At 54.4% G+C, this 27183-nt stretch overlaps 2 protein-coding genes across 2 annotated transcripts in view; both read right to left on the minus strand.

Annotated features, from left to right (window-relative positions):
• Positions 1–254: 254 nt before the first annotated feature.
• VILL (villin like) lies at positions 255–19403 on the minus strand. The gene is made up of 20 exons (XM_023187640.2): positions 19088–19403; positions 13730–13875; positions 13490–13564; positions 13012–13217; positions 11629–11737; positions 10258–10368; positions 9761–9960; positions 9280–9358; positions 9084–9182; positions 8399–8537; positions 7974–8074; positions 5840–5977; positions 5573–5731; positions 4858–5037; positions 4121–4266; positions 3042–3186; positions 1473–1655; positions 1195–1266; positions 747–998; positions 255–497 (listed from the first exon to the last, which is right to left on the minus strand). The coding sequence occupies exons 2-20, from the start codon at positions 13787–13789 to the stop codon at positions 384–386; spliced, it is 2568 nt and encodes an 855-aa protein (XP_023043408.2). The 5' UTR covers positions 13790–13875; positions 19088–19403; the 3' UTR covers positions 255–383.
• A 3560-nt stretch (positions 19404–22963) lies between these two features.
• The window catches only part of CTDSPL (CTD small phosphatase like), a 38638-nt gene continuing 34418 nt past the window's right edge, over positions 22964–27183 (minus strand). The window contains exon 8 of the mRNA XM_023187605.2: positions 22964–26696. Within this exon, the coding sequence (XP_023043373.1) occupies positions 26571–26696 (126 nt within the window). The 3' untranslated portion in view covers positions 22964–26570. The remainder of the gene's footprint in view (positions 26697–27183) is intronic.

Consider the following 27183-nt stretch of genomic DNA (forward strand, 5'->3'; position numbering starts at 1 on the left):
TGTGTGTGTGTCCCCATGTCCTAGCGTGCTGGAGCCTCAGCACCTCACTCTCCACCTTCCTTGCACACAGTTGAGTGGGGCGGGGGGGGGGGGGGGGGCGGGCCTGGGGGAGGGTATCTGGAGAGACCAATGAGAAATAAACCCCTCTGTGGGGTGGCACCGAGAGCTCACACTCGCCAGCCCCGGAGGCCCCTTCCCCTGAGAGGTGGACCTGCTGAGTGGCCCGGGCTTGAAAGCATGCATACCACACCTTGTATGGGCTGCCTGCTTTTACTGACAAGCAGAGGATGACCAGAAGCCTCTGAGGGGAGTGGAAGCAGGGCCTCCCCAGCATTGTAGGTATGTTGGGGTGGGGGGGTAGGGGCAGTCGAGAGGGCTTGGGGTCAGAAGAAGCCCAGCTGCTTTTTCTCCTGCTGCTGCCTCCATGTGGCCATGCTGTAGAATTCCTCCTTGGATTTCCCAAAGATATCTTGGAAGTCAGAGTCTGAGAGATAGAACTGGGCAGGGGAGAGAGGGGGAGGTACAGGGGAGGGTGTCATCTGAGCCCAGAATCCTGCCCCACTCAGGAGCGTCATCCAGGGCTTAGGACTCCCGCATCTGTCTGCCCACCACCCCAGCTAGAAGACACATCTCCCGGGGCAGCTGCCCACTGCACGCCACCCGTGGATCCCGCCTCGGGCTCCTCCAGCTCAGTGTCAGATGCACTGGTGCTGGGGCAGTGAGTGGTGGGGGTCTTGGGCACTCACCTCCCTGCGGGCAGGGTCCACGCCCTCTGGCAGGTCCTCAGCGGCCTGGTGCATCAGTTGTTCCCGGCGCAGGCCCCTGTTGATTGTGGCGCTGGTGCTGCTGACAGAGCTGCTGGTTCTGGTGCCACCCGACTTGGGGCCCCGCATCAGCTCATTCTCTGAGCTGTCCTGGGAGCCCTTGAGGGCCTGCAGGGCCACCGCACCTGCCCTGCCATTGCCCGGCCATCTGGATAGCCGGAAGTTGTTGACCTCCTGTCCAGAGAGGAGCCTCAGGCTGGGGAAGATGGGGAATCGGTAGCCCACAGGGAGGCTGCACTGAACCTACAGGCCTCTTGCCTCCAACTGCAGCCCCTCCCACCTACCAGGGCCTGGCACTTCCCCTGCCCATCAGGACCATGCGGTCAGAGCCCAGGTCACTGTGGGGAAGGCTAGGGGCCCCAGGACTCACTGCTGTTATCTCAGAGATGGTTGATGCTGCTGCTGGGCTGCCCTCCACCACTTCCTTGTGGGACAGGTGGCTCTGGAGCAAGAATAGGGGCAAGTGTCAGGGCCAGGGCAGGAGGAGGGGGCACCAGTGGGAGTCAGGAGGGGCCTGAGGACAAGACCAGGTCTCTTACACACACTGGCAATCCCCAGCCAGGGCAGTGCCTCCTCATTCCATTGGCCCAGGTCAGGCTCCTCTCCCCCCAAATTAGGGTGGGGCTGGGGGTTTCAGGCCTCACTCACGGTCCACTTGTAGGGGTCCCAAGTGAAGAACCATCCAGTGAAGGTGGGAGGCTCATGGCCCTGCTTGACCAGCACGATGGGTGTGGCCGGACTCCTCCCTGCTGGGTGGGTCTTCAGGTACTCCTGGCCCCAGGCCACCGCCTCCTTCCACTCACTTGCAGCTTCCCCAAGCCACAGGAAGATCTGGGCCACAGAGGGGGCCTGGCCTTGGGCAGGTGGAGGGGCTGCCCAGAGCGGACCCCTTCCTGTCCACTCCCTGTCTATCAGTTGTCCCAGACAGGACCCCACATACAGATCCCTGGCCAAGCAGACACATCCAGCAAGCGGCCATAGCCACATACCCGTGAACACACGAGAAGGTCACAGGAATGCATGCATGCACACATATTCAACCCACACATCTTTTTTTTCTTGCATGGTTTACCTGGACATCAATCCACAAATACTTACTGAGCACCTACTGTGTGCTGGGCCTTGGTCTAGACTCTGGGGAGTCAACAATGAAAGAAAAAGGACAAAAATCCCTGCTCTTATAGAGCTTTCATGAGAGAGCAAGTCACATGTATGTCTGGAGGAAAAGTGACCTAACCAGAAGAAACAACCAGTGTAAAAGCCCCGAGGCGGCCGTGTGCCCAGCATGTTCAGGGAACACAAGGAGGCCATTGTGGCTGCAGCAGAAGCAGTGGGGGAGTGCGGGGGGAAATTGGGTCAAAGAGTTGGGGCTGGCCAGGTCACGTAGGGCTGTGGTAAGAGCTCTGGGTTTGTTCTGAGTGAGATGGGAGCACACAGCTTCATCACCAATTCAAACAGTGCTGCAGACACGGCCCCACAGAGACGCAGAGAACACACATTATTGCAGCTTACACAGTCACACAGTCATCCATCGCCACACAGCCAGACAGCAACCATAGCCACACAGTCATCCACTGTTGTCAGACACAGCTGCACGTAAACACAACAGCACTTGTTTACACAGCCACGCACACCCAGCCAGTTACACCACTGTGCACAGAAACACAGACCCACAAACACACCCATCCATCACTCACCCACAGCCAGTCACAGTCTCTCTCACAGACACATTTTCACCAGTTGCCACTGGTCTGGTCAGTTCTACCATCATGTGACCTCACAGTCACTAACAAAGTGTCACACACAGGTGCACGAAGGGAAACGCTCACACCAAGCCACTCACGTGACTGATGCGACTGGGCGTTCCACTCACAGTCACTCATGCAGCACTGACACATGCTTGGCCGCAGGTACTGTCGCTGGAGCCACACACAGTATCATAAGGCACACAGCGCCGCACACAACTGCAAACATGGTCTTAGTTAACCCTGAGTTCCAACACACTCCTAGTCTCCCAGAGTCTCAGTGCTGCCACCTGGTGACACACACTCATCCATGGTCTCATATGCACCGCAATGCAAGCTCAGTGACAGGGTCACACAGACTCACCCACAACCCTATGTGCAGAGTCAGATGGCTAGATACACACACACCCAGTTACACAAACAGAGATACACTCCCATTCACAGCCCCACCAGGCAGGGGTGGCCACTTTACCTCCTGCCAGGTGTCCAATAACATGATGTCATACTTGTCCAGGTCCTCCTGGCTGAAGAACACCACTTCTGCCAGGACCAGGCAGCCCATCTGGCTGGAGCACTCAAACAGTCGTGGCTGGAATCTGGGGACCTCCTCAGGGAGCCTGGCCAGCACGGACAGCAAGGCTGTGAGCCACGCAGAGAGGCACCCCAGCCCATGGCACAAGTGCCCCACCCGGGGGCTGGGAAGCCACTTCTCAGGAGTGGGAGCCCTGGGCCCTCCTCTGAGCCCCATGGTCCGCTCCCCGAGCACTCTGCTCTGCTCTGGGTGCAGGGCCCCTCTCTGCTCATGGAGAAACTCTCACCCCACCCAGCTGTGATGCGAGGTGTCCCATGAATTCCCCTAGGAGGGGGCTGCAGGGGAAGGGGAGGGCCTGAGCTGGAGTCTCACCCTCCCTGGGATGGGAGGAGCTCCTCAGCCCACCCCTGGCAGAGAGTAGGTCTCCAGCCCAAAGTGGAAGGAGGGGAAGCCAGGCTGGGAGAAGGAGGCGGGAGTACTGAGCTCAGGAGAATTGTGGGGAGTGCAGCACATAAACTAAGCCCCACAGGCAGACCAAGAGTGACCAGGACTCAGCTCCCTCCTCCCCTTGAGGCCTCACTCCTACCTCCCACACAAACCCTGTCCATTTACACACCACACACACAACACCCAGAATACACCTGTTCTTGCACATCCACACGCACTATATACCGATACATCATATGACACTGTATACACACACACTGGGCACCGTGACCCCTGAGGACTGTAGGGTGCTTTGTCCCCTGGCCCAGGACCAGGACAATGCAGGGAGGGGATTCTGCCAGCAGAGAGCGCCACTGCCCCCACCCTCCCCAGCATCTTCGAGACCCAAGTTACCCAGGCCTGGGAGTGAAGGGCGGGCTGTGCTCGTGGGAGTCTCTGTGAGTGGGAAGCTGAGAGTCCTCAGTTCTAGTCTTGTCTCTCCAGCTCTCTGTGTGAACCCCAGTCACCCACCCTCCTCTCTGGGCCTCAGTTCCTCCTCTGCATTAAGAATACTCTCCTCCCAACCCTGTTACCTCTTCTTGCTGGGGTAGGGGGCCCGGCCTCCCAGGGCCTCCCAGAAGTGGGGAGGCTCCTGACCCTCCAGTACTGTTTCCTCGTTCTTCTTGGAAATGACAGTGACCACCACCCGTGCCGTCTCACGTTGATCACCATTACACCCCTAGCAGGCAAAGAGATGGCTCAGGCCCTGTACGAGGAGGGGCCTTCACCTCCAGCCCCATATCCCATTCACGGGGTGTATGGGGTGGGGCTGGGCCCAAGTCACAGGAGGCCTAAGCTGACGGCAGGGCGCTGGTGAACAAGGCATCTTCCTCACCCTCCAGGCCTGTGTCCCCAGCTGATCTGGATCACAGGGTCTGGGACCCTCGCAAGGTCCAGAGCATGGGATGGGAGGCTCCCAGGCTTAGAGGGTCAGTCATAGTTTATGCTGAAAATTAGAGAAAACTCCAGCAAACTGGCATAGGCCTCCCCTTTTCCCAGGAGACCTGGGAAGGGACATGCCTTGTGCTCCAGGCAGTAAGGAGGCGGCGGCCTGGGCCTGGCTCTGACCTGTAGACGCTCAGGTCCACCTGTAACTTTGTAACTTTCCCCAAGTTCCAGAGGGGACGCTGTGGCTTCTTCCCCTCCCCATTCCCCCCATCAGCCTATCTGAGGCTGGACTCAAAGTCTGCATCCCCTATGGAGAGGACCCACCCCCAGCCTGGCACCACTACCTCTGGGCATGAGTCAAGTGGTCAGTGCTTGTGGGTACCTTCCCAAACCAGAGGTAGCAGACGCTGGCTGTGACCAGCAAGAAGATGTCATTGGAGTTGAGGGACGAGGCACGGGCTGGCACCTCCAAGGTCTTGGTGTTTTGGCTGTCAGTGCCTTGCACGTGGAAAAGCCTCGTGGTGGACGCTGACTGCCCCTTTCCATGGTGCCCAGCTCTCTCCTACAGGAGAGCAAGGCCTCAGGCTGGGCAAGGGCTCCTGGGGGCGCCTTCCTGTCCCAGTGTGGGACATATTACGTCAGAGCTCAGGGACCCTTGCTTGAAGCTACCAGGGCCCTCACTGGTGATTTCACATGAGGAGTATAGGACCCTCTAAGCATGGAGTGCAGGAATGCCATCAGTCTGGGATAGGGACAGACCCTTTCTAAATGAACTTCCTCCCCCCATCTCTGAGTGGTAGGGGCATGGGTGCTCAGGCCTTGGAGGTGGAAAGTGGGGACCGGGTTTGCCAGTGTGCGGCCCCAGGCAAGCCTCTGGCTCCCTTTCAACTCAAATTCCTCATCTGGCTCTGGGACTGGGGAGGGTAAGTCAGGCAGGGGCCAACCTTGGAGCTCCTGGGCCTTAGACAAGCTCTGGGAAACTAGGGGATGAGAAGCAGGCCCCAGGCCCAAAGAGAAAGTGCTTAGAAGTGTGTGCGGGGGCCATGGCCCATGCAGAACTGGGCAGGCTGTGGCCAGAAGGGCAAGGTGAGACCTACCCGGAAGATCACCAGCTGGCCCTGGAAGATGGCGAGGAAGTGGGGGGGCTCGCTGCCCATGGTCACATGCTCCTGCACTAGGGCGCCACCATACATGACGTCCAGCTCCTCAGCGTTGCTGTTTAGGGCCTTGATCTCATCTGCAGTGGCCTGGTGGCCCTGCAGGTAGAGGCAGTGAGTGAGGGCCTGGCCCAGCTCTCACATCTCACTCCCAGAGCCCAGTCCTTGGGCTTTAAGGTGAGTGCCGCCTCCCTCAGGCTGGCTCACCTGCCATAGGTACAGGATGTACTGGACACGGCCCAGCCTCTGGTACGTGTAGAGCACAAGGTAGCAGCTGCCTGCACACAACTGTCCATGACGCTTGGGGTCCACGGGCTGCCTGTGTAAGTCCTCCATGCACCACACCTGGGGAATAAGGGACCGATGGGCACAGATGGCTGCTCTTCCTGAACCAGCCCACCCATCCTGCACCCAACCGGAAAGCTCTCCCCAGCCTCCGAGGCCTTCCTCATCCACAAAGGCCAGGGGCCAACCCTCAGCTCCAGGCCCATTCCGGGCTTTGTGCTGGGCTTGAACAAGGATCTGCAGGCGACCCTTTCCCCATGGACCTCTGAAACCCACCACACTTGGGAGATGGACCCAATCCCAGCCACATGCCCAGCCCCAGTCCCGACCCCACCAGCCACAGCCCTGGTTAGGGGCAGTTCGGTCCCCTCCCAGCTGCTTGCTGCTCAGGCCAGGGCAACAGAAGCCAGGCGGAAAGGGAAGCCTTGGAGCTCTTGAATGAATTCCCTTTTTTCAAGTGTCATTTAGAAAACACAAAGCCTGTTCAAAGACTGGAGGGCAAACACTGTCTCACATCTGTTAGTGTAGTTTCTTCTTCCTGTGGGTGGCAGAGCCTGGAGCCAGGCAGACTCTGGTCAAATCCCAGATAGGCCCTGTGTTAGCAGTGACATTGTTCTAAGCTTCAGGCCTTTCCCGCCTGTATACTGGGGACGATGACACCTCCCTTACCTCACCTCTGCATGGCAGGAGACAAGGCCTGGGTGTCCTTTCCCACACTGACGCTGACAGTTGTCCCTGGGGAGCTGACCTCCAGCCCAGAGCAGCCAGAGCCCTGTCTTTCACAAAAGGGGCTGACCTGACCACAGGCCACTTGGCACTTACCAGACAGCCAGGACCCCTGGCTCAGGCCCTCTCTCTGCCTGCCTGTCCACTGTCTGCCAGGAGGGATCCCCTCGCTGACTTTGTGCTTGGCGCCTGAATTCTGGAGCTCTCTTTCCTTCCGTCTTTCGCCTTTCCCTCTGCTTTCCTGTCTCCCTCTCCCACTGTCTGGCTCTCTGTCTCTCTCTGTGTATCCCATCTATTCCTGACCCCCCTTCTCTTCTCCCTGTACCCCATCTCTCCCTGCTCTTTCTCCACCCCACCTCCTCCTCCCTTCCCTCTGTCTCCTCCTCATCGCCTGTCCTTCCCAGTCTTTTTTTCTCTGTCTCTCATTGTGCTCTTTCCCTGTCTTCCTCTTTCCCTGTCTCCCCTTTCTTCCCCCTTGCCCATCTTCTCTTCTCTCTGTCTCTTCCCACTCATCGCTTCTGTCCATCCATATTAGGGCAAAGGAAGAGGAAATCTTGGTTTTCTCTGACCTCCACCTACCTCGAGAACTAGGACCCCTTGCACAGGCCCAGCAGTTCTGTTCCCACAATTCCACAGGATCCCCACATCAGCCTTGGGGCCAGATGGGACCACAGTTTCTGACTCCATTTTATTTAAAAACTAGGGCCTAAAAAATTCAGGGCTCTGCCTAGGGGGTCAGCCAACAAGTCAAGATACAACCCCACACTATACAGAGCCTGGAAGTGGCCCTCAACCCTGTGTCTCGCAGGACACTGGACTGAGACCACATGAGTGGTTGACAGTGTATGGCTATGAGCTGGGGTTGGGTGTGTGAGGCTGTGATTGATTATGTGTGATCATGTGTCTGTGTTGGTGTGTCTCTGTGGATTGATGGTTGTGTGTGACTGTGGTCATGTCTGATGTAGAGTTTTTGCAGCTTCATATTTGCGGTTGTGTACTTGGCTGTGACTATGTATGTGTGTATGTGTGTCTGTATAAGCATATGTTTGATTTTGTCCTACATGTGACTACAGGGCAAATTTAAGGGTCCAAGTGTTACTCTACTGTGTGTTTGTGATATGTGAGTGCCCATGGCTGTACATGATTAGCTATGACTATGTATGAACTGCCTGTTAGAAGAGTGTGTAAATGTACATGTGTCCCTTGGTGTCCCTGATTGTGTATATGGATATGCACCTGGGTCACGTTAGATAGCAGTCATACCGTTTACCTATAGGCAAAGCTTACCCCTGTGTGCCCATCTTCCCCTAGGTAACCCAGTGCCCCTCACCTCCACCTTCCCACAGCCGTCGTCCACCATCCTGAGCTGGGCCGCTAACTCAGGCTGGGTGTGCAGCTTGCCCATGTCCAGCTTTACATGAATCAATTTATCTGAAGGTGGGGCAGCAAGGTGTCAGTGGCGCCCTCCGCCCCACCCCCTCCCACACCATCCCTGCCCCACCCACTCCTCAACCATCCCTCCGAGATTCCAGGTCCCGCCCCGTCCTCCGCCGCCCACGCCCCTTTGCTCATCCTGAGGAGGTTCTGTTCCGCCCCGTGCAGACCAGGCCCCGCCCCCTCCGGCCCCGCCCCGCCCCGCCCCGCCCCGCCCCGCCCGCTTACCCATCCCGCCGAGTTGCCGGTTCCTGCCAGGCCCCGCCCCCGCTAGTCCCGCCCCCGTCAGCCCCGCCCCACCCGCTCGCCCCGCCCGCTCACCCCTCCCGCCGAGCTTCTGGTTCCTGCTCCGCTTGTCAGACCAAGTCCGGAAGAGCTGCTTGAACGCGGCCGACTCGGCGCCGTCGTTCAGCACCTCCACGTTGGTGTAGGTTGGGTAGCCCTTGGCCTGGATGAAGCCCTGGGACAGAAGGCACCGTCAGTCCTGCGACCCGAGAGTCCACTGCTCCACTCCCGCCCCTGGGGACCTACAGCTCTGGGACAGCCAGCCGAGCTCCAAGAAGCGTTAATTAACCGAGCTCATGACCCACTTAACGAACTGACTCTGTCACCACCAACTTCTCTGAGGTCCCTGAGGGCAGGCAGGGTCCCCTTAGTCCAGGCCTCGGGCAGGACAGGCCATGTCAACCCTCATGGACCCCAGACGGAGCCCCGTCTCCTCCCCAGCCCCACCCTCAGAAAGCGGGGCCGCCCAGTCAGTAAGGCCCCACACCTGAAGGCAGGGCCACGTGCCCCTTTTATATATGGTTTCTCAGTGGCCACCTGGTCTTCAATCTCAGGGCTCCCAAGGCAGGGCTACCTCCCCTTTAAGACTCCAGCATAGGATTTCCCAACTCAAACTCCAGGGGAGGGCTGATTCCTCCCTTAGACCCCGGGGCAGCGCTGCGTCCCCACTCAGACAGCAGGGCAGTGCTCCGTTCCTCTCAGACAGAGCCCCGGGGCTCACCACAGCCCGGCTGAAGGCAGCCTTTCTCTCCTGGAGGCTAGACATGCGTCCCTGCCACACATAGATCTTGAAGCCACCCTGGTCCAGGATGTAGACTTCCTGGGAGCAAGGGTGGGGCTGGTCAGTAGGTGGTCCAGACTGGGCTGGGGTTGTGGGTGGGGAAGGATGCGAATAGCTGGGGCCAGGACTTCCTCACCTCCTCCTGCAGCAGGTCCTGGGTCAGTGGGGGGGTCGCCAACTCCACGACCACCAAGTCTTTGCCCTTCTCATAGACACTGGGGGAAGAGGAACCCAGGAGTGACCAGCCCAGCCCCTCCCTGACCTGACTCCACTCCAGCCCCTCTTAGGACCCCACGCCAGCCCCTCAGAGACAGAAGGCATGGGGGCTGGAGCCCTGAGTTGTAGTCTTGACTTTACCGCAGCCTTGCTGTGGAGCTTTAGGCAGCTCCCTGACCCTAGCAGGGCACCACAGTCCCCCGTATGTACAATAGGTTTCTCAGCAAGGCAGCCGCACACCATGGAAGAGTACAGGCTGGGCCCACGGTCCATATGACATGTCCCGGAAACCCAGCAGCCTTTGCTGGAGGGCTTTCTAGAGATGCCGTGTTATTGCAGTAGTGATGGACACGGAGTCCTGGACTGTCCCATCCACCCCTGCCCACCCCAAGGGTACTTACTGGTACAGGCGAACACTGGCCTTCTGCAGCTGGTTGATATCTTTGCTGGGCGTGGCGGCACGCAGGCTGCCCACCCTGCGGCCCAGCACAGCTTCCATGATCTGCATGAGGTCCGGGGCTTTGGCCTCATCATCCACCACACCAATCTGTGCACGACCACCACGTTCCCTGTCCCGGAGGCTGTAGGTCAAGGCCAGCCCCTGCGGGAGAGAACCTGGCAGTCAGGGTGTCACCAGTGTGCCCCCTCACAGCACAGCTTTCTCCTGTCACTGCTCAGCTTCCAGAGGCTGGTGGGGAGAAGGGCTGGTGTCCCCTCATCCTGGCATCCAGGGGGACACCAACAGTGCAGGGTCTGAACTCAGCTTGTAACTCGTAGATGTTTCTTGGGTTGTAGCAGAGAGCCAAGCCCACCTCTTGGGGTGGCTGGAGGATGGGCACCTGGAGGACCATTCCCCCCCCAAGCCCCATACTCCCCAGTTCCTTGGGCAGACACTTACCCGAGCCTTCTCAGAAATGCTGGTCTTGGGCCCATTCCACTGGATCATCATCTTGCCTAGGTCCAGCAGGAAGATGTCACCCTTATTAAAGCTGTTCCAGGAGAGCTCCACCTGCCAGAGCCAGGAGGAGCAGGGAGGGAGACAGGGTGTCATACCACCAGCATCCACTAGAGGGGAGCATAGCTGGGATGTGTCACGTGTGCATGAAGCTGTATGCAACTGGGTGTACTAGGCATGTGTGACTGTAGATAATGCTGCATTTCACAGGGTGTACATGACTTATGACATTTCCCAGTGCATATCTGTTGCTGTACATGCGTACATGTACACATGTATACAGGTGGGGTGTATCTGTTTATCTTTTGTGTGTGCATATATACACACGTATGTATGTGGGCACATCACATGTGAAGAAGTGTGTGTGCTCATGGTGACAGTGTATACGTATGGATGAAGACAGTCTCCAAACGGACACACTTTTGAGAGTAAAAGGGAGTACTTTAGATAATTATGCCAGGATAATAGGAGAAACATGGGGCTTCATGGTGTCCCTGAACGACCAGGGATGTATGGTCACTGGGTCTGTGGGTGACATGCAGAGCCTATGTGGGATTGTCTGTGTGTCACAGGCTGCCTATGCAGACTCACTTGCCTACCTCAAGGGTTACCATTCACACTGCAGATGTTGTACACCTGAATGTTCATCACACCAAATTCTGGCCAGATGGCAGGAAAATGTTTTGTTCTAACAAAACCAGTACTTTCCTGTAATTTCCTGACAGATGGAAGAAAGGGACACTGTGTTCTGATTTGCACAAGGGCACTAAATGGACCAGAGGAGCACGTGGGGATAACAGTGGGAGACGGTGTGCGTGCATATGGGTGACAATGACAACGTGTGTGAGAGAGTGTGACGTTATTCACTCCCCAAGTTTTGCGCCACCTCTCACTGTGTTGCTAACAAGGACCATTCACAGGTGCCATATTGTCTGCCCCATCTGCCCAAGTTCTTTTTTTGATTTTAGAGACAGGGTCGGGTCTTTCTCTGTCACCCAAGCTGCTGGAGTACAGTGGTGTCATCATGAATCACTCCTGAGCTCAGGTGATCCTGCTGCCTTAGCCTCCCAAGTAGCTGTGCCCAGGTTCTCAGTATGTCCATGTGACAGATGCAGAAACACAAGGTCCGGGGAGCAGAGGCAGAAGTGGGGCTAGAAGCCTGGTGTCCTCTCCGTTCTCTTCGTTCAAGACCATCTGGGAATGCTGACAGCTCCTTGTTCCCCACACCCCCAGCCAATTTCCAACTTCCTTATACCTCAGTACACCCAGTCTGAGCTGAGTCCAGAGGTCAAGAGGCTCCCCTGGCAGCCTCACCTCAGTGGCAGACATGTGCTTCCTCCCTTTGATGTGCAGCAGTCGCTGGATGTTGAAAAAGTTGGTCTCCACATGCTTGAGGTCAGACGCTAGGCCTCCCTTCCTGTAGCTGAGGAGGGAATAGCAGGAGGGTATATACATTCTGTGTATGTGAGAACACAGTCTGCCATATGCACGAATGACTGCCGACGTGAGCACATGCACATATGTGCCTGCTTCATACATGCACGGGAGTCTGTGTGAACACATGTATGTATAAGTACATGGGTGCACACGTAGGGCATGAGTGTGCATTCGTTTCCATGTGTAGTGCACTTCCATGCATAGTCATGTGGACACATACATATATGTGTACATGTACATACATTTGGGGGCACAGTGTCTATTTGTTTATCCCTGGAAGTCTAGATGGTGAGTACATGAAAACGGGCAACAGTATATATGTGTGTAGGTGAACATGGGTATTCACACATGTCCATCTATAGGTGGACTTACATGGGGTGGTGTTTCTGCATCTGTGCATATGCTTGTGTGCACGTGTTCATGTATATGCTATATGCATATATAGGTTCAACTGTATGAAATGGAAATGATCAAATAGCAGCAATTTCCTATACTGCCAAATATATTGCAAATGTTAATTTAAAACACCTGTGAAGCAATTTACAGCGAAAGACATATTCCCACCAGCACAATAATATAAAAGCAAACTCAAAACAACATTGGTGCCTGCTCCTAGGTATATACCAAGGGGAATGAAAACATTCGTCCACACAAAAACTTGTATACAAATATTCATAGAAACAGATTCATAGCAGCCAAAAAGTGGAAACAACCTAAATGTCCATTAAGTGATGAATGGATAAATAAAATGTAGTATATTCATAAAATGCAATATTACTTGGTAATAAAAAGAAGTCATAACACGTGCTACAACATGGATAAACCTCGAAAACAGTGTGTTAAGCAAAAAGAGTCCGTCAGGGAAGACCACTTGTTGAATGATTCCATTTCTATGACATGCCCGGAAGAGGCAAATGCATAGACAAAGTAGATGAGTAGTTGCCTAGGGCAGGGGATGGGGGTGTTGGAGGGAAATGGGGAGTGACTGCAAAGGGGTATGGGACTTCTTTTTAGGGTGATGAAAATGTTCTAAAATTGATTGTGGTGATGGTTGCACACAACTGTTAAGAATTACTGACATGTATGTGTATTTTAAATGGGTGAATCGTATGGTGTATGAGTTGTATCTCAATAAAGGTGTTATCTAACCCCTCCCGGCTTTCCCCATTCAGGGATGTGGACTATGGCCACCCTAAGACTGCCCCAGCCCAGGCACCGCCTCCACGGCTCCGTCCTGCCCCCGGCCACCCCCGCACTCACATGATTCCCGGGCGGAAGTAGCTGCAGAAGCAGTCGGACTCGTGGGCCTGCGCCTCGCAGTGCAGCACGGTCTGGCCCCCCAGCTCCTCCTGTAGGCGCTGCTGGAAGGCTGCCGCAGTGCCCTGCGCCTCCGCACCTGCCTGCTTCCCGACCCAGTAGTGCAGGTCGCTGGACGCCCCCTGCGTGGCCTTCGGGCTCTGGGGAACCTAGGGTCCGGGTGTTTGTGTATATGTGTCGCGGGGAAGGCGGAGGTGCGGGTGGAGAAGGGGAGGATGTACCAAGGGCCATGGGGCTTCCGCGGAGATCAGGAAGGGGGAGGGAAGGGCTAAGAAGCCTCAACGGTAACCGCCCCATTGTGGGATGTGATTCTCGGGCTCTCAACTCCCCGCTTCCCGGGGCAGAGTTTATGTCTGTGCCACGGTCTCCCCAGTGCTGGGCCATGTCACCCCTCTCAGACAGACTTCCCCAAGCGACTCACGTGGAGGATGACATAGCAGTGTTCCTCAAAAAAGTTCCCGTAAGCCCCCTCGGGTACCGGCACCATCTTCTGGTTCTGGGAGAGGAGAGTGCCCTGTAACAACTCAGGAGATCCCTACCCGTGACACCCGCTAGGGTGGGGTGGAGGAGGACGCTCTGAGTTGGGGGCGGGAGAAGCCTGGTGTGGGAAACCCCACGCTCTTCCATGTCACCAACTCTCCTATCTGGTCGTGCCTCTCACCTCAGTGATCCATATGTGGAGGCCTCCCTGGATGGCTGGGAGGCCCTTGCTGATGTCCATCCTAGGCCAGGCAGGAATATGGGATGACACAAGGAACAAGAGCCAGAGTTCTCAGGTTGGAGACCAACGCCTTGCTACCTGTACAACTTCATTATAGAACATGACTTTTATTAGGAGGGCTCTGTAAACACACAAATGTCAGGACACAGACTATGAAGACTGACAGATTCTGCAGCAAGTGACAGGCTCAGCTGATATGAGTGGACTGGGCAGATTAGGCATAAACACTTGACAATTTTTTTTTTTTTTTTTCAGTTTTTTCGAGACAGGGTCTTGCTCTGTCACCTAGCCTGCAGTGCATGATTCGAACACACTTCACTGCAACCTCCACCTTCTGGGTTCAAGTGATGCTCCTGCTTCAGTTGACAAATTCTTGAAACAGAGCTGAACTCTGTATAAACACAGGCTCTGCAAACAGCCACAGGCTCTGCAAATAGCGATGTAGCTTGCTTGAGTCTGTGCTGTGTGGTTCTGCGCGTGCAGAGGAGGGAGAGACTGAGGGGGCAGTGAGTGACAGTGACATGGAATGAGAAGTACCTCGGGGAAGGAAGGGACCCTCACTTCTGTCGATTTTGTTATGTCTTGGCACTTCATACTCAATTACCTGAGGCTTCCCTGCACCACTCCTTCAGAAACCTCTGTGTGAGGTTTGGTCCAAAAGTCACTTCTTTCTGAATCTCTCACTCAGGGTGACCCTGGTGTGTTAGTCCTTCCCGCCCCCCTCCACTCCCACTATGTCTTATCAATAGCAGGAACACCCTTGGCTCCAGGCAGAGCGAGGCGAGGGGACAGAGTTACAGAATCGGGCGTGGTACAATAGGTGGCATAGAGCGGCTCACATTCCTTACACCTTTGTCAGGGCCCTTGGTTTGGCCCTGGTGAGTTCACGGTACACTGTGGCAACGCCCAACAGGTAGCCAAGGAAATGTGGTGGGAGCAGAGGAGGCTGTGGGGCGGCGGGGGCAGAGTGGGCGGTCCTTCTAGGGGGTTAGAGCTGGGTTTAGCTCACAGCTCCTCCCGCACCCTGTGGAAACCATAGCATGGTTGTTGGCTGCTGTCTCCCTCACCAGAGCATCAGATTCCTGAAGGCAGGGGTTTGTCCTCTTGTTTACTGTGGGATCCCAGCTGCCTGGCCCCCAGCAGGTACTCGGTAAGTAGTTGTTGAATGAGTGAAGCGTGCTGCCCTGTGACGGGACTGAGTGAAAGTGAATGGAGAAGGGAGCCGTCCCACACCCTAACTGCCCCAGGATATGTTGCCACAGTTGATGGCCTATTGGTGTGACAATGACATGAGTGACAGGCAGACACAGTGACCATGAAAAGGTGATCTCAAGCAACAGAAAACGTGAGGACGTTGGGTGGCAAGCAGGATGACATGCAATGGTGGCCCTGTAGGACACTGAGTAACAGGCAGAAATAGTAACCAGTGACAATTACCAGAGGCCCAGGCAGGCAGTGAGCAGAGGTGCAGACAGAAACTGTGAGCTGTACGTAGCTCATGGAAGAGTGCAACTCGGTGACAGAGTGTCAGAAAGACTACTGGATGGCCTCAGAACAGTGGCAACCAGGGCCCATGGGGGACAGGAAAGTCAAACTGGCAGCCAGAACGTTGGGACTCGGCTGGTGTCACTGGGAGGGGCAGCATCGTCCCCAGGGAGCCGGGAGCCTGTCTGATATCCAGCCCCAGCCCGTGGAGCCAGACCCTCAGCCACGAGGGCTGAGGTCCCACTCCCATGGCATCTGTGTCCACTCTCTTCCACCTGGGCTTCAACGAGGAATGGGTGCTCAAAGATTGGGGGCCTCCTACCTCTCCGCAGTGCCGCCTCCAGCCTTCCAAGCCCTCCTGCCCTCTTTCCTCTGGGGAACTCCCTTTCACCACCTTCCCAAGTGGGAACCCTCCTACCCCTGGTCCTCTCCTTCCTCCTGGAAGCCCCTCCTTCTCTTCCCTGGGGGTGCGCTTCCTCCACCCAGGGCTCCTTTCTCTTCCAGGTGCCCAGCTCCTTCCCTGGTTTCCCTTTCTCTCCCCATGCCCCACGCCTCCCCTTTTCCAAGGTTTCCCTCTGTCCCCGCCTGGTGCCCCTGCCTCCGCCTGGCTCTTCCTTCTCCCCGTTGGTTTCCCCTCTCCCCTGGGATCCTTCCCTTTTTCTCCCATTTTTCCTTCCCAGGCACTTCCTCCTTTCCCGGTTCCCTGTTTTCCCCTACACCCCTTCCTGTCTCCCTCCCCGCCCTCCCTACCCAGGTCTTCCCTTCTCTTCCCCGGGCTCCCCTGTCTTTCCCGGGGCACTCCCTACCCCCTTCACACACACCCTCTTCTCTCCTCCTGCCCCTCATGTCCCTGGGTGCCTCCTCTCTCCTAGCTCTCTCCCTCCTCCAGCGCCTCTTTCTCTCCCTACAGGAGCCCTTCCTTCCTTTGTGGGTACCCTTGAAGGGAGCCAGAGATTACCTTGCCCAACTTCCAGGGAGCAGGGAGTGGTGCCGCCCTCTAGAATGAGGGGAAAGGATGGGGCCAGGGTTGGGGGCAGGCACACTCAGTCTGTGGGCCACGGACTTCCCTGCCCTTCTACAAAATCCGCCACTTTCTTCCCCTTGGGCTGCCTGCCACAGTTGCCCTGCCCCATCGGTGTTTTCACCTGCTGGGCTGCTGCTGCCTCCCAATTCTGCCGCCAAGGCTCTGTGACCCTGAGCCCTGCAACCCTATGCTCTATGCCCTTGAGTTGAATAGCCCACTCTCTGCCCCACTGGTTCCCTGGAACCCCCCCACACACCCTGCCCAGGCCTACCTGCTGGAAACTGCTCCCGCGCCTTCACCCTGCCTGTGGGCAGTGCTGGGCCTGGCACAGGGCCAGTCTCTGCCTCCCAACTCCTGGCCCCTGCCACTGTAACTGAATCCCAGCTCCTGCCCTGCAGGACACACCCCACCACAGCACTCAGCGGGCTGGGCATTCACTTAGTCAGTTAGTCAGTCAACAAATATTGAGCAAGTCATCTAGGGGCCAGCGCCCTCCCCAGGGCTATGGCTAAGTCTCCCAGGTCTCACTGCCTGGGCACCAGTGGCCAGAGAGAGCAGGGGATGGAGGCCTGGACTGGGCTAAGTGGTGAGGTGTGGAAGATACTGGAATTTCCTTCTCTGGAGTACTAGATGGGCCCCTGATCCCTCACCCAGGGTGGTGGGCTCCCCCTGGACCAAGAGGGCCAGGCCACTCCAGCAAACTTTAGGAGGAAGTAGGACTGAGGCTGGGGGCTGTGGGATCAGGCTCTGTAGGACCCAGCTCACTTCAGGAGGGGAAGGTGGCCAGGGCTCCCTCTAGATATTTCTGCTGTCCCTACCCAAATGTGAGCTCACTGCCTGGCACAGCCCTCCTCAGGGAACCCCGCTACCCATCATGGGAGAGGCCAGTCCAGCTCTTGCAGCAAAGACACCTCTCGCTCACCTCAGCTGCCACCCACTGCCACTCTCTGTCTCTCACTGTGGGGTGGAGGGGCTGCAAATAAAGCCTTTCGGAAACTCCAGGGGCACAACCTCCTCTTGGCAGCTTAGGGCAAGGCCTCAGTCTGAGCCAAGGCCCAGCCAGCATGGGCCGTCCCATCAAAGCCACGCTGCTAAAGCCTGCCCACCGCCCACTGCCCACTGCCCAAGACGCTCTCCCTGTGCTTAGTCTTCACCCCACAAAGGTCTCTGTCCCAGGGGTCCGAGGACTTGGGGACTCGGGGCAGTCTGTGCCAGCAGGACCTATAGCTAGTGTGTGACTGTGTTTAATAGACACAATGCAGGGTCCCTGTGTGTGAAGGGATGCCTGTGTCACAGGCACTTGGTCTGTCCCCATGTGTGCCACTGCCTGTCCGGCCTCATGTGTGTGCCTGTGTCCTGGCATGCCTGTCTCATCCTCACTTGGGACAGGGACCCTGTCTGTGACAGTGGCAGTGTATCCGCTGCAGCTGTGCATACCCTCTTCCCTGTCTCCTTTTGTCCCTATGCCCAGGAAGACTCTGTGTCCTCACTTCTTCCCACTGACTCTTCCCCCATCTCCCCTCAGCCCACCCACCCTGTTAGTCTTGGTTCTTGAATTCCCTGGTAATGGCTCTTTCCTAAGTCACCAATGCCCACTCTCATCCAAGCAGCAGTCGGTTCAGTCACCATTGTTCCTTCCCTCTCCACCCATCTCCCTCAGGCCTCTAAATGGCAGCAGGTGCAGAGCTCGGGCCTTCACTCCTGTTTGTTTTCTAGTTACCTTCCCAGTTCCAGTCTGAAGGATGCAAATACCATGGAAACCAAGCGTCTCCCTGACCCAACTCCCCTGAACCTTGCCCCAGCCTAGGTCTCCATCTTCCATCTGATCACATCTTTCCCGGCACGTTTGGCCTCGTACTTAACATTGCCTCAGGCCCCTCCCAGATCTACCCTTTCTGAGCCCCAGGAACATGTTCAGCATGAACATCCAGTGGGTGCTTAGGCCCCGAACCTGCAGTTGCCTTAGTTTCTCTCTCCCCCAAGCCACTGGCCAGTCTGCGGCTGGTTCATGGTGGATCCTGGCCCTGGCCCTCCCTCTCATGCCTCCTGCGTGCTCCGGAGCCAGCCTCCCTCTGTGTCTCTGGGTCTGCCTGGCCACTGTGGCCATCCTCCCACAGTATCCAGGGGGATCTTTTCTCCTAAGATTTAAAAAATTGTGGTAAAATATAAAAAATCTTTTTTTCACAAGATGTAAAAAATTGTAGTAAGATATACTTAAAATTTACCATTGCATCCCCTTTTTATTTATTTATTTGAGACGGAGTTTCGCTTTTGTTACCCGGGCTGGAGTGCAATGGCGCAATCTTGGCTCACTGCAGCCTCCGCCTCCTGGGTTCAAATGATTCTCCTGCCTCAGCCCCCTGAGAAGTTGGGATTACAGGTATGCATCACCACATCCGGCTAATTTTGTATTTTTAGTAGAGACAGGGTTTCACTATGTTGGTCAGGCTTGTGGTGAACTCCTGACCTCCAGTGATCCACCCGCCTCAGCCTCCCAAAGTGTTGAGATTACAGGCATGAGCCACAACACCCGACGTGTATCCACTTTTAAGTATATGGTTCTGTGGTGTGAAGGACACTCATATTGTTGTGCAACCGCTGCCACTATTTCCAGAATTCTTTCATCTTACAAAACTGAAACCCTGCACTCATTAAACACAGACTCCCCATTGCCCCCAGCCCCTTGCAACCACCATTCTATTTTCTGTCTATGATTTTCACTAACTAGAGGGAAAATTTAACCTCAGCATTTAACCATAAACCCGCTCACACCATCCCCCTCTCCAAACCTTCCAGTGGCTTCCACTAAAACTGGGATGAAATTCTCAATGGCCGTTCCTAGCTGCCTCTCCCGTCACTCTGCGCATGGCTCACTGCGTTCTGGCAATATGATTCCTTGTGTCCCTTGAAGACGCCCAGGTCGTTGTCTGCAGACCTTTGCACTGCAGTCTTCTCTGCCTGGAAGCCCCACTCTGTATCTTCCCGTAGCTGCTCCTTTACTGCATTTAGGCCCCAGCCAAAATGGCAGCCCTGCAGAGGGCCCTTCCTGCCCTCCTTAGCCACAGCAGTCTCCCTCCTCAGACATCACCACTTTCCTCATCCTGGTGCTCCAAGAAGCTGATCTTGCTAAGTGGGATCTTTGGTTAGTCTGGTTAGTCTCTGTGTCCCAGCTGGACTGTGAGTCACCGTGGGTGGGGCCTTGCTCATGTCCACCTGTGTGTAGAATGGTGCCCGGCGTACTGCAGTTGCTTAATAAAATGTTTGCTGACATGTTTCTGTGGCCTGCGCCTGACCCAGTGTGTGTGTGTGTGTGTGTGTATGTATGTATGTATGTATGTATGTATGTATGTATGTATGTGTGTCTGGATCCTTTACTGGGCTCAGTCCTCCTCCTCTGAGAAGCTGAGGGAGTGACTCCTCTCCACTTTGGTTGTGGGCCAGATACCCCAGCTGGCACAATCCAGTGTCAGCAGCTTAGTGGGGGGCACGAGAACTTCTCCAAGGCCTCACCCCTCAGAATTGTCTCGGTGTCTGCAAACCAGAAGATGTCACCTGGGCAGAACTGCCCTGTCCAGAACCACCTACTCTGTAACCTGTGATCCCAGGCCCAGGAGAGATGGCAGTCTGGCCTTAGAACCTGGCCTCAGGCTACGATGAGCAGCACTGCCTTGAGTCTGGCCTGGGCAGCCTCCGGCTCATGGCTGTCACACCCCAGGCACACAGAGGGGAAACTGAGGCCCAGGGCAGGCTCACAGGCAGCCGGGTGCTACAAGAATGGGAGGGTGGGATGCCTAGCCTTTCCCTCCCTCCTCCCCCTAGCAGGAAAGGGGTCCCACCACCCCACCCCCATCCCTACCTCCGCCCCTCTTCAAGGGGGCCTGCCGGGAGTCAAAAGGGCCCTGAGCAGAGTTTGCCTTGCTAGCAAAGCCCTGCCCTCTTCCTGCCCCAGCCCCCCTTAATCTACCACCTCCTCACTCAGCAAGTTTCCAGGGCTTGGGGCCTACTTTGTTCCTGCCTGGCTTGTCTCCAAGGCCCAGCCTGCTCCATGTCAATATTGACCCAGGTGAAGGAGTGGCCCCAAGCTAAGTCCAGGCTCCGCCCCGGTTTCTCTGGGCTCAGGCATCCTCTCCCAGGCTTCATCCCCCAGGCCTTCTCCAGTCTCTCCCAGGCAAGTGCAGAATGTTGCCTCTGTGGAGTCTGGGCTCTGTAAGGAGTGTCCCTCCCTGAGGGCAGACAGGGAAGTGAGGACTGGAGCCCACTGCTGGAGATGCCCTGGCTCCTCATGCTGGAGGGGAGCAGCCATGGGCCGGCGTGTGTCCCCACATCTGGTGGTCCCGCCCTGGGCTGCAGGATGTGGAAGGAGCTGTGGCAGTGGTCACTGGGGCTTGCATAGGCTGGAAGTGACTCCTCCCAAGGACACCACAGGAACGGCTGGGTGAGAGGACAGACCAAACACCAACCCTGGACCCCTGCAAACAGGTGTCACTGCCTTGCCCACTGTGGTCCTGCTCAGCAGCACGCCCACCCATTAGGACCCAGCTTGGGTCAGGAAAGCCCCTGGCCTGTTGGAGGGGTGGTGGTGCAAGGCTGGGGTCCGTGCCTAGTGGCAGTGTGACCCTTCCAATGTGCAGTGGGGGGCTCCACTCTGCTCCCCACCTGTGTGAAAGCAGGTGCTGTCAGCCAGGCCGGGGTCTTACCAGGCCTCCCTCCTCACTCCTGCCTTGGGAAAGGCTCCCAGTGCCCAGGTGGGCTTTTCTCTATACTTTTCTGGATTTTCCAAGTTTTTGGCAATGAACATGTATATGGCTGATCTTTCAGGTAAAGCAACATGTCATTTTCCGCAAAGCTCTGGCCACAGCTCCTTTGCCACACCTGGGCATCAGGCCTGGAACAGTTTTGGAGGACTTGCCTTTCCTCCGTAGCCAGTCCAAGCAGGGGGTCTCAGCCCTGGCTGCCCTTTCCAGTCTTCTTGGCACTTAAAAACATGGTGCAGGTCCCTATCTGCTGAGATTGGAAATGGTCTGGGGTGGATTTGAGGGATGTATGTTTGAGACCCCTCAGGTAATTCTAGTGTACAGCTGCAGCCAGAGCTGAGAATCCCTGCGCCAGGAGAGGGAGCTGTAATGGAGGCTTGGGGTGGAAAGCTCTGGGGCCATGTCCTCCTCCCGATGGCCTCTGTTCTCAGAGGTCAGGCTGGTGGCCATGCCAGTTGGTGGCTCTGGGCCTTTAACAGCCTGCTGACCCACGGCCAACCCTGGCACAGATTTATCGTGCAAGCATTCAGGTTACTCCACAATTCGGCCACAAGCCCTCAATGCACTCATCCATAAGCTCAACAGAATGTTCATCAGCTGATGTGCCACTGTTCCCAGGCTGGCTTTTCCCAGCCACTCCTTCCCACCCTCCTGAGCTTCCTGCCCATTCCTTGGTCGTGTAACACACACAGATGACATGTGCTCAAACTAGAAAAGACGGAAGGCGTATCTCAGCATGTGTAAGTCCCCAAATAAGTGCCCTCTTGATGCCCCGTGTGTCCTTCCCACCTATTTCAGGGATCGGTGGACACTCATGAGGATACCTCAGCCTCAGGCACTGCCACAATTCTCAGCCTTTTATCTGTTTGCCTATTTGCAAAGGTGTGAGGCAGTGGGGTACAGGGTTGATGCCAGAGAAAGTGAGAGGGACAGAGAGGGCTGGGGAGCAGAATGAAGGACACAGCCTAGGAGTCTGGAACCAGGGGAGGAAGCTGTGGTGACTTCTCTCTGGCTGGCTAGCTGCTCCACTGTGACAAGGAACCTAGAGGCACGGCACAGGCTTAGCTGTGGGGTATTTGGGGTTTTGTCTCTGGGTAAATATTAGGTCTCCTGGGCTGATACACATACTGTGTCCTGAGTTATTTGGGATGAATATATGTGCCTGGTAGAATCCTGTATCTTGTGATAGAGCAGACTGCAGAGCTTTGTCTCACTGGCCTGTTTTCTCATCCACAAACTGGGGATAAGACCTACCTTATGAAATTGACACTGGCACTATCTGAATCAGATATCATTATGAACAGAAAGAGTCCTGAGAGTGGCGAAGCCGTGTCCAAGACCCTGCCAGGAGTCCCTAGCAGAGGAGGACTCACTGCCTCTCTCACCTGCACGTACAGAGGGACTGGGTTCGGGACACTGGCGACAGAATGTCTCACTGCAAGAAACTGCCTGGGACATCCTGACTCCTCTTCTGACTCCTTGCCGTGCTTCATCTGGCAATCATCTCAGTCACTGTGCCCATGGGGAGGGGGATGGGTTTAGGCACCACATATAATGCCTGTGGCTCTTATGGAATGGGAGGTCCCAGTTCTCTCAGGCTGAATTTTCAAGTCTGCTGGGAGGGCTGGAATCCTTGTGGGAGGACAGTGAGCCATACCGCTTCTGGAGAGAGGGAGCCAGGAGGCTGAACAGCAGTCACCCTTGGAGTGACAGGCAATGTGGGTGGGATGGAGGAGCTAGAAGATCAGTCTGTGGCTCCTGGAGTGCTGCAGCCCGACTCCCGTCCAACCCTGTTCTCCAGAAGTGGGGATACCAGGAGACCCAAGGTGATGGCATGAGGCTGCGCAGGAGGTGGGGAAGGGAGGGAGGAGAGGTGCTGCTGGTAGAAAAGCAGTCCATCCACAAGAGAGCGCAGTTTCACATGTTTATTTTTGGCAGGAAGGAAATCATTGCAAACCTTTTGATTGACAATACTCGCCCCTGGAAACATGCACATTCCACATGTAGCATTTTCCAAGTAATGCTGGATTGTTTATAACATTCAAATGTCCAACAGATATCCATGACTACCCAGACACCAGCATCTCCACTACCTGGGGTGGGGGAGGGTGTGTCAGTCTGCAGAGAAGCTCCTGGGAGAATGAACAGGAACAGACATGATCAAATTTACAGTACAGTAGGAACAGAGGCAGCCAGTCAATTAGGAACAGTTAACTGCAAGTACGTCAAGCCATCCACTCTTCTCAAACCCTGGCATGCCAACTGTCCAGCACAGCACCTTTAAGAGCAGAGGCACAAACGTAGGAGTGTTTGACCATAGGGCTGTGTGGTTCTGGATTTTTTATTAGAAAGCCATCTTTAAAAATACAGGGTTGTAAAATGTTGCCAGGTTATAGACTTAACGAATTTTTTTTTTTTTAAACACCAAAAGTTCAAGTGCTGCAACCATGACAAGTCAGCATCATTAGGGCATCCTCGTGTCCCCAGAGACATCTCATCAAACTTGCACCACGTCAAAGGACCTTCCTCACCATCAGCTGTGGCAGGTGGCCTTCCTTTTTCAGTATGCAAATGCATTACTTACAAACAGCTAATGCATGGAACCACAGACCAACACACAGGATTCCAGAACAAATGGAAGACAGAGCATTAACAACATTGGGAGTGCCCGTGCACTTCCACCAGAGGCCTGGCCAGAGAAGTCATAACATCATAGTGGGCTGGAGTCCACAAACCCAAGGTGTCCTGTCCCAGAGCTTAATGTCAAAAATACTTCTCCAGAAGACTAGTTTTAAACCTGGTACAGAAAGGACCATGGAAACTCAGGAGGTCAGGGTTCTCTTTTGACTAAAGAGTTGGGGGTATTTTGGTAACATGGGAAGTATATGGCACAGAGAAGTGGCTAACAGGTTTCATTAGGTTTCAAAGCCCACAATTTAATACATGGTAATAATTAAAAACAATACCCGTATTTACCTTAAAAAACATAAACCCCAAACATTCATCTCATTTCTTGGCCTTATGTTAGAATTCTATTGCTTCATTTACATGTAGATGATTAAAAATATATATAGATATAGATATAGATATTTTGATTATATACATAAAGCAGGTTCAAGGGTTAAAATAAAAACGGAATTTTGGAGTGTGATCAAATAAGGTGCACAGCTTCCAGAACCCTCAGAGGGCCTGCTGGCCCTCCCAAGACATTCTGTGTCTGTGGTAGCAGGAGCTGGGCCCCGTCCCTAACAGCTCTGCACTGGCTTAGTGCAACGGTGCTCACAGTTTCAGGAACTACTAGGTGAAGTGTCTGGCTCAAGCCTGCCAAGTGTCTTCACTCCATCGTCAGAAGTGGAGCACTATTCCTAGGTTCGATTCCCCTGAAATATTTTACGATTGCCATCCTCTTTGCCCCCTCTTCCAAATAAGGCCCTGTGATGCCAACGAAGGGGGCATGGTTGAGGGTCTAAGGCTCTCATTAGGGCCTAATACTGTGTGGATATCAACACATGACAGACACTTGACTGCAACATTCAAGACATTTAAGGCAGTGGGTTCATTTAATGACTATTTTTCCAAATAATAAAGGTTTGTGGCATGGGCAGTTCTACCATGTAACTGTCATTATCTGTGGTAATACCTAGCAAGGGGCTGTTCTATTTGAATTGGCAAGTGGATTACTGGGTTTGGAACACTCAGAATGCTGGAAGACCTGTTTATCCCCGAATACTTACTTCCCTTCTGAATATTCACACAGTAGTCCACAGACCAAAGTGCTGTTGGGAGGACGTAATTGGCAGCTGGCTTCATTACTTTGTGAATGAAAACAAAGATATTTTACTTTGACCCCCGATTTCCAGTCTTGTTAATGCCAGTCACTCCCGCCAGAACACTGGCTGAAGACCAACCCACAGAGGACTAAGGCAATGGTGCCAACATGAAAGGGTCCTTTTTAATTGTTTTTAAGAGCAATACTTTACAGACTGTCTTGTTGTCAAACAAGGAACATGGCACTGCTTAAACACCAAACTGGGAAAGGTTGCAGAGAGCCTGGGCTCTCCCTGCGGGGAGGGAGGCTTTCCTCTCCCCGGTTTGGGGCATTGAGTCCCACATCTAGACAGGCTTCCCCAACCCTTGGCTCAGAAATAGGCTGTGCTTCAAAGGAGAAGACCAAGAGATGGACTTGGGCCACATCAGCTTGGTGGCTGGTTGAGGCCACAGGTTCTCAAGAGAGAACAGTCAGCTTATGTATCAAACAGGATCTGTTACTGACTGCAGTTTAAAATCCATGCCACACCTAAGTGGTGCTTTGGCCCTTTTGCCTTTGTACCCCTTCAGTGGCCAATGCCAGGAAAGGGTTACAGGTAGTGGAGGCTGCAATGGGGTGGGACACCTCTGTTTTTGACCCTGTCCGAGTTTGTAGCTTAGCAGTGAGCATATTCTGAGCATAGGCACAGTGGCAAAGAACAGTGTAACAGCCGCTGGTCAATTCCATTTGGTGGCAGCGCGGTAGCAGCAAGGAAAATTCCCAAACAGCTCCATGTGTATCCAGCTTTTGGAAAGGAAAGATTTAAAAATCAATAAACAGATTTCTTTTATATCCAAAGGTTTTAGGGTTTCTTGTAACTGCTCTACCCAAACAATAACAACAAAAAACACAAATGTATGGCAGTAGTGTGAGAGCAGAAGGGACAGGATGTCACTTTTCAAGGGGAAAATGTGACCTCGAGACAAACTTGTCACCATCAGAAATAATAATATAAAAGAATCTATTGTTTCCTAAAGTGTTGAGCTACACAATTGCAGATACATTCCAAACTGGGTCAAAAATGAGTGGAGACAATGACATAGTCATGAAATCCTCCTATCAGGAGCCTGACCCTGCAGCATGCCACAGGTTGTCAGAGCAAAGTCACACCTGTTGGGGGACAGGCTCCTGTGACTCACTCCCCTCCCTCATTACCCCCCGCCACACACACACACGCTACCAGGTTCTAGAAAATTGTCATGTTCATCTTCTTATAGTATCTAAGACAATAAAAGACTAAACGATGTCTGGAAATATGTTGTGTAGAAAAATTAACTCTCAGCTTAAAATAACATTCAAAAGGCACTTCATCCTGTAGGAAAGAGATTCTGAGTTGGGTCAGCTGCTCCGAGCTGGGATAGAAGGGGACAGGTGGTCTGCTTGGAAGGGAGGACAGTTGAAAGGAAGTCTGATAGAGATCAAGCTTTTTTTTTTTTTTTTTTTTTTTTTCTATTTTTTTCTTTTTGGTATGTTTTAAGAAAAGCAAATCCAGTAAAATGCATGTCCCTTTATGAAATTTGTTAAAAGAGTTCTTTTAAAATAGTTGTTTCTGTTCTTAAAAAAACAAAACAGGTAGGCATGGCCACATTCACCCTGTGGCCTGGAGCACGGAGTATCCTCACTTTCAGCTTCCAGGGAGCTGAGGACAGGCAGGTCCCCTGAGGCCAGAGGTTCCAGAGTGCACAGGCGGGAGGCAGGCAGAGGCCGGGGCTACCTACTGCAGAGTCTGTGCAGCATGCTGTACACGTCGTCCTCCCGGCTCAGGCCCTCAAAGAAGGGGATGAGGTCCAGCAGCTCCGTGTCCGTCATGTCATCAAACCAGGACTGCACAGGCACCTGGAAGACAGTGCATGGAGGAGGCAGCAGGACTGCATCTAGCGCTGGGGGCTGCTCCTAACCTAAGTGGGTACCCGGGCTTTGAGCATTGTTTTTGGTAAGGACAACTGGTGTCATCGTCGTTATCATCATCATTTTGTTTGTTCCCTTGTTCAAATCGAGGCCAATCCAAAGCTAAATGGCTTGGGAGATGGCTCAGGGAGGCAAAGTTAAATGTACCCAGTTTGTATGCATTTGCCTGTTTTGTTTTCCTGCCACAGAAAAGGTGGCCAGAGCATAGCATAGAATGTATGAGAACTAGCCTTGCTACTTGCCAACTTCCAAAAGCTCTTTCTACCGCATAAGTCGGCTCCTTGCACCTCAGAGCACTTGGAGTCAGAGGTTACATGCTAACCACTGACAGCGGGGAGCTCACATCCAGGACACAGGAAGGCTTCCACTTAGAGTCATTGTGCAATATTACATCACAAAGAGAAGTGGTAAATTT

This window comes from Piliocolobus tephrosceles, chromosome 2, assembly GCF_002776525.5.
Source record: "Piliocolobus tephrosceles isolate RC106 chromosome 2, ASM277652v3, whole genome shotgun sequence".
Classification (NCBI taxonomy): Eukaryota; Metazoa; Chordata; class Mammalia; order Primates; family Cercopithecidae; genus Piliocolobus; species Piliocolobus tephrosceles.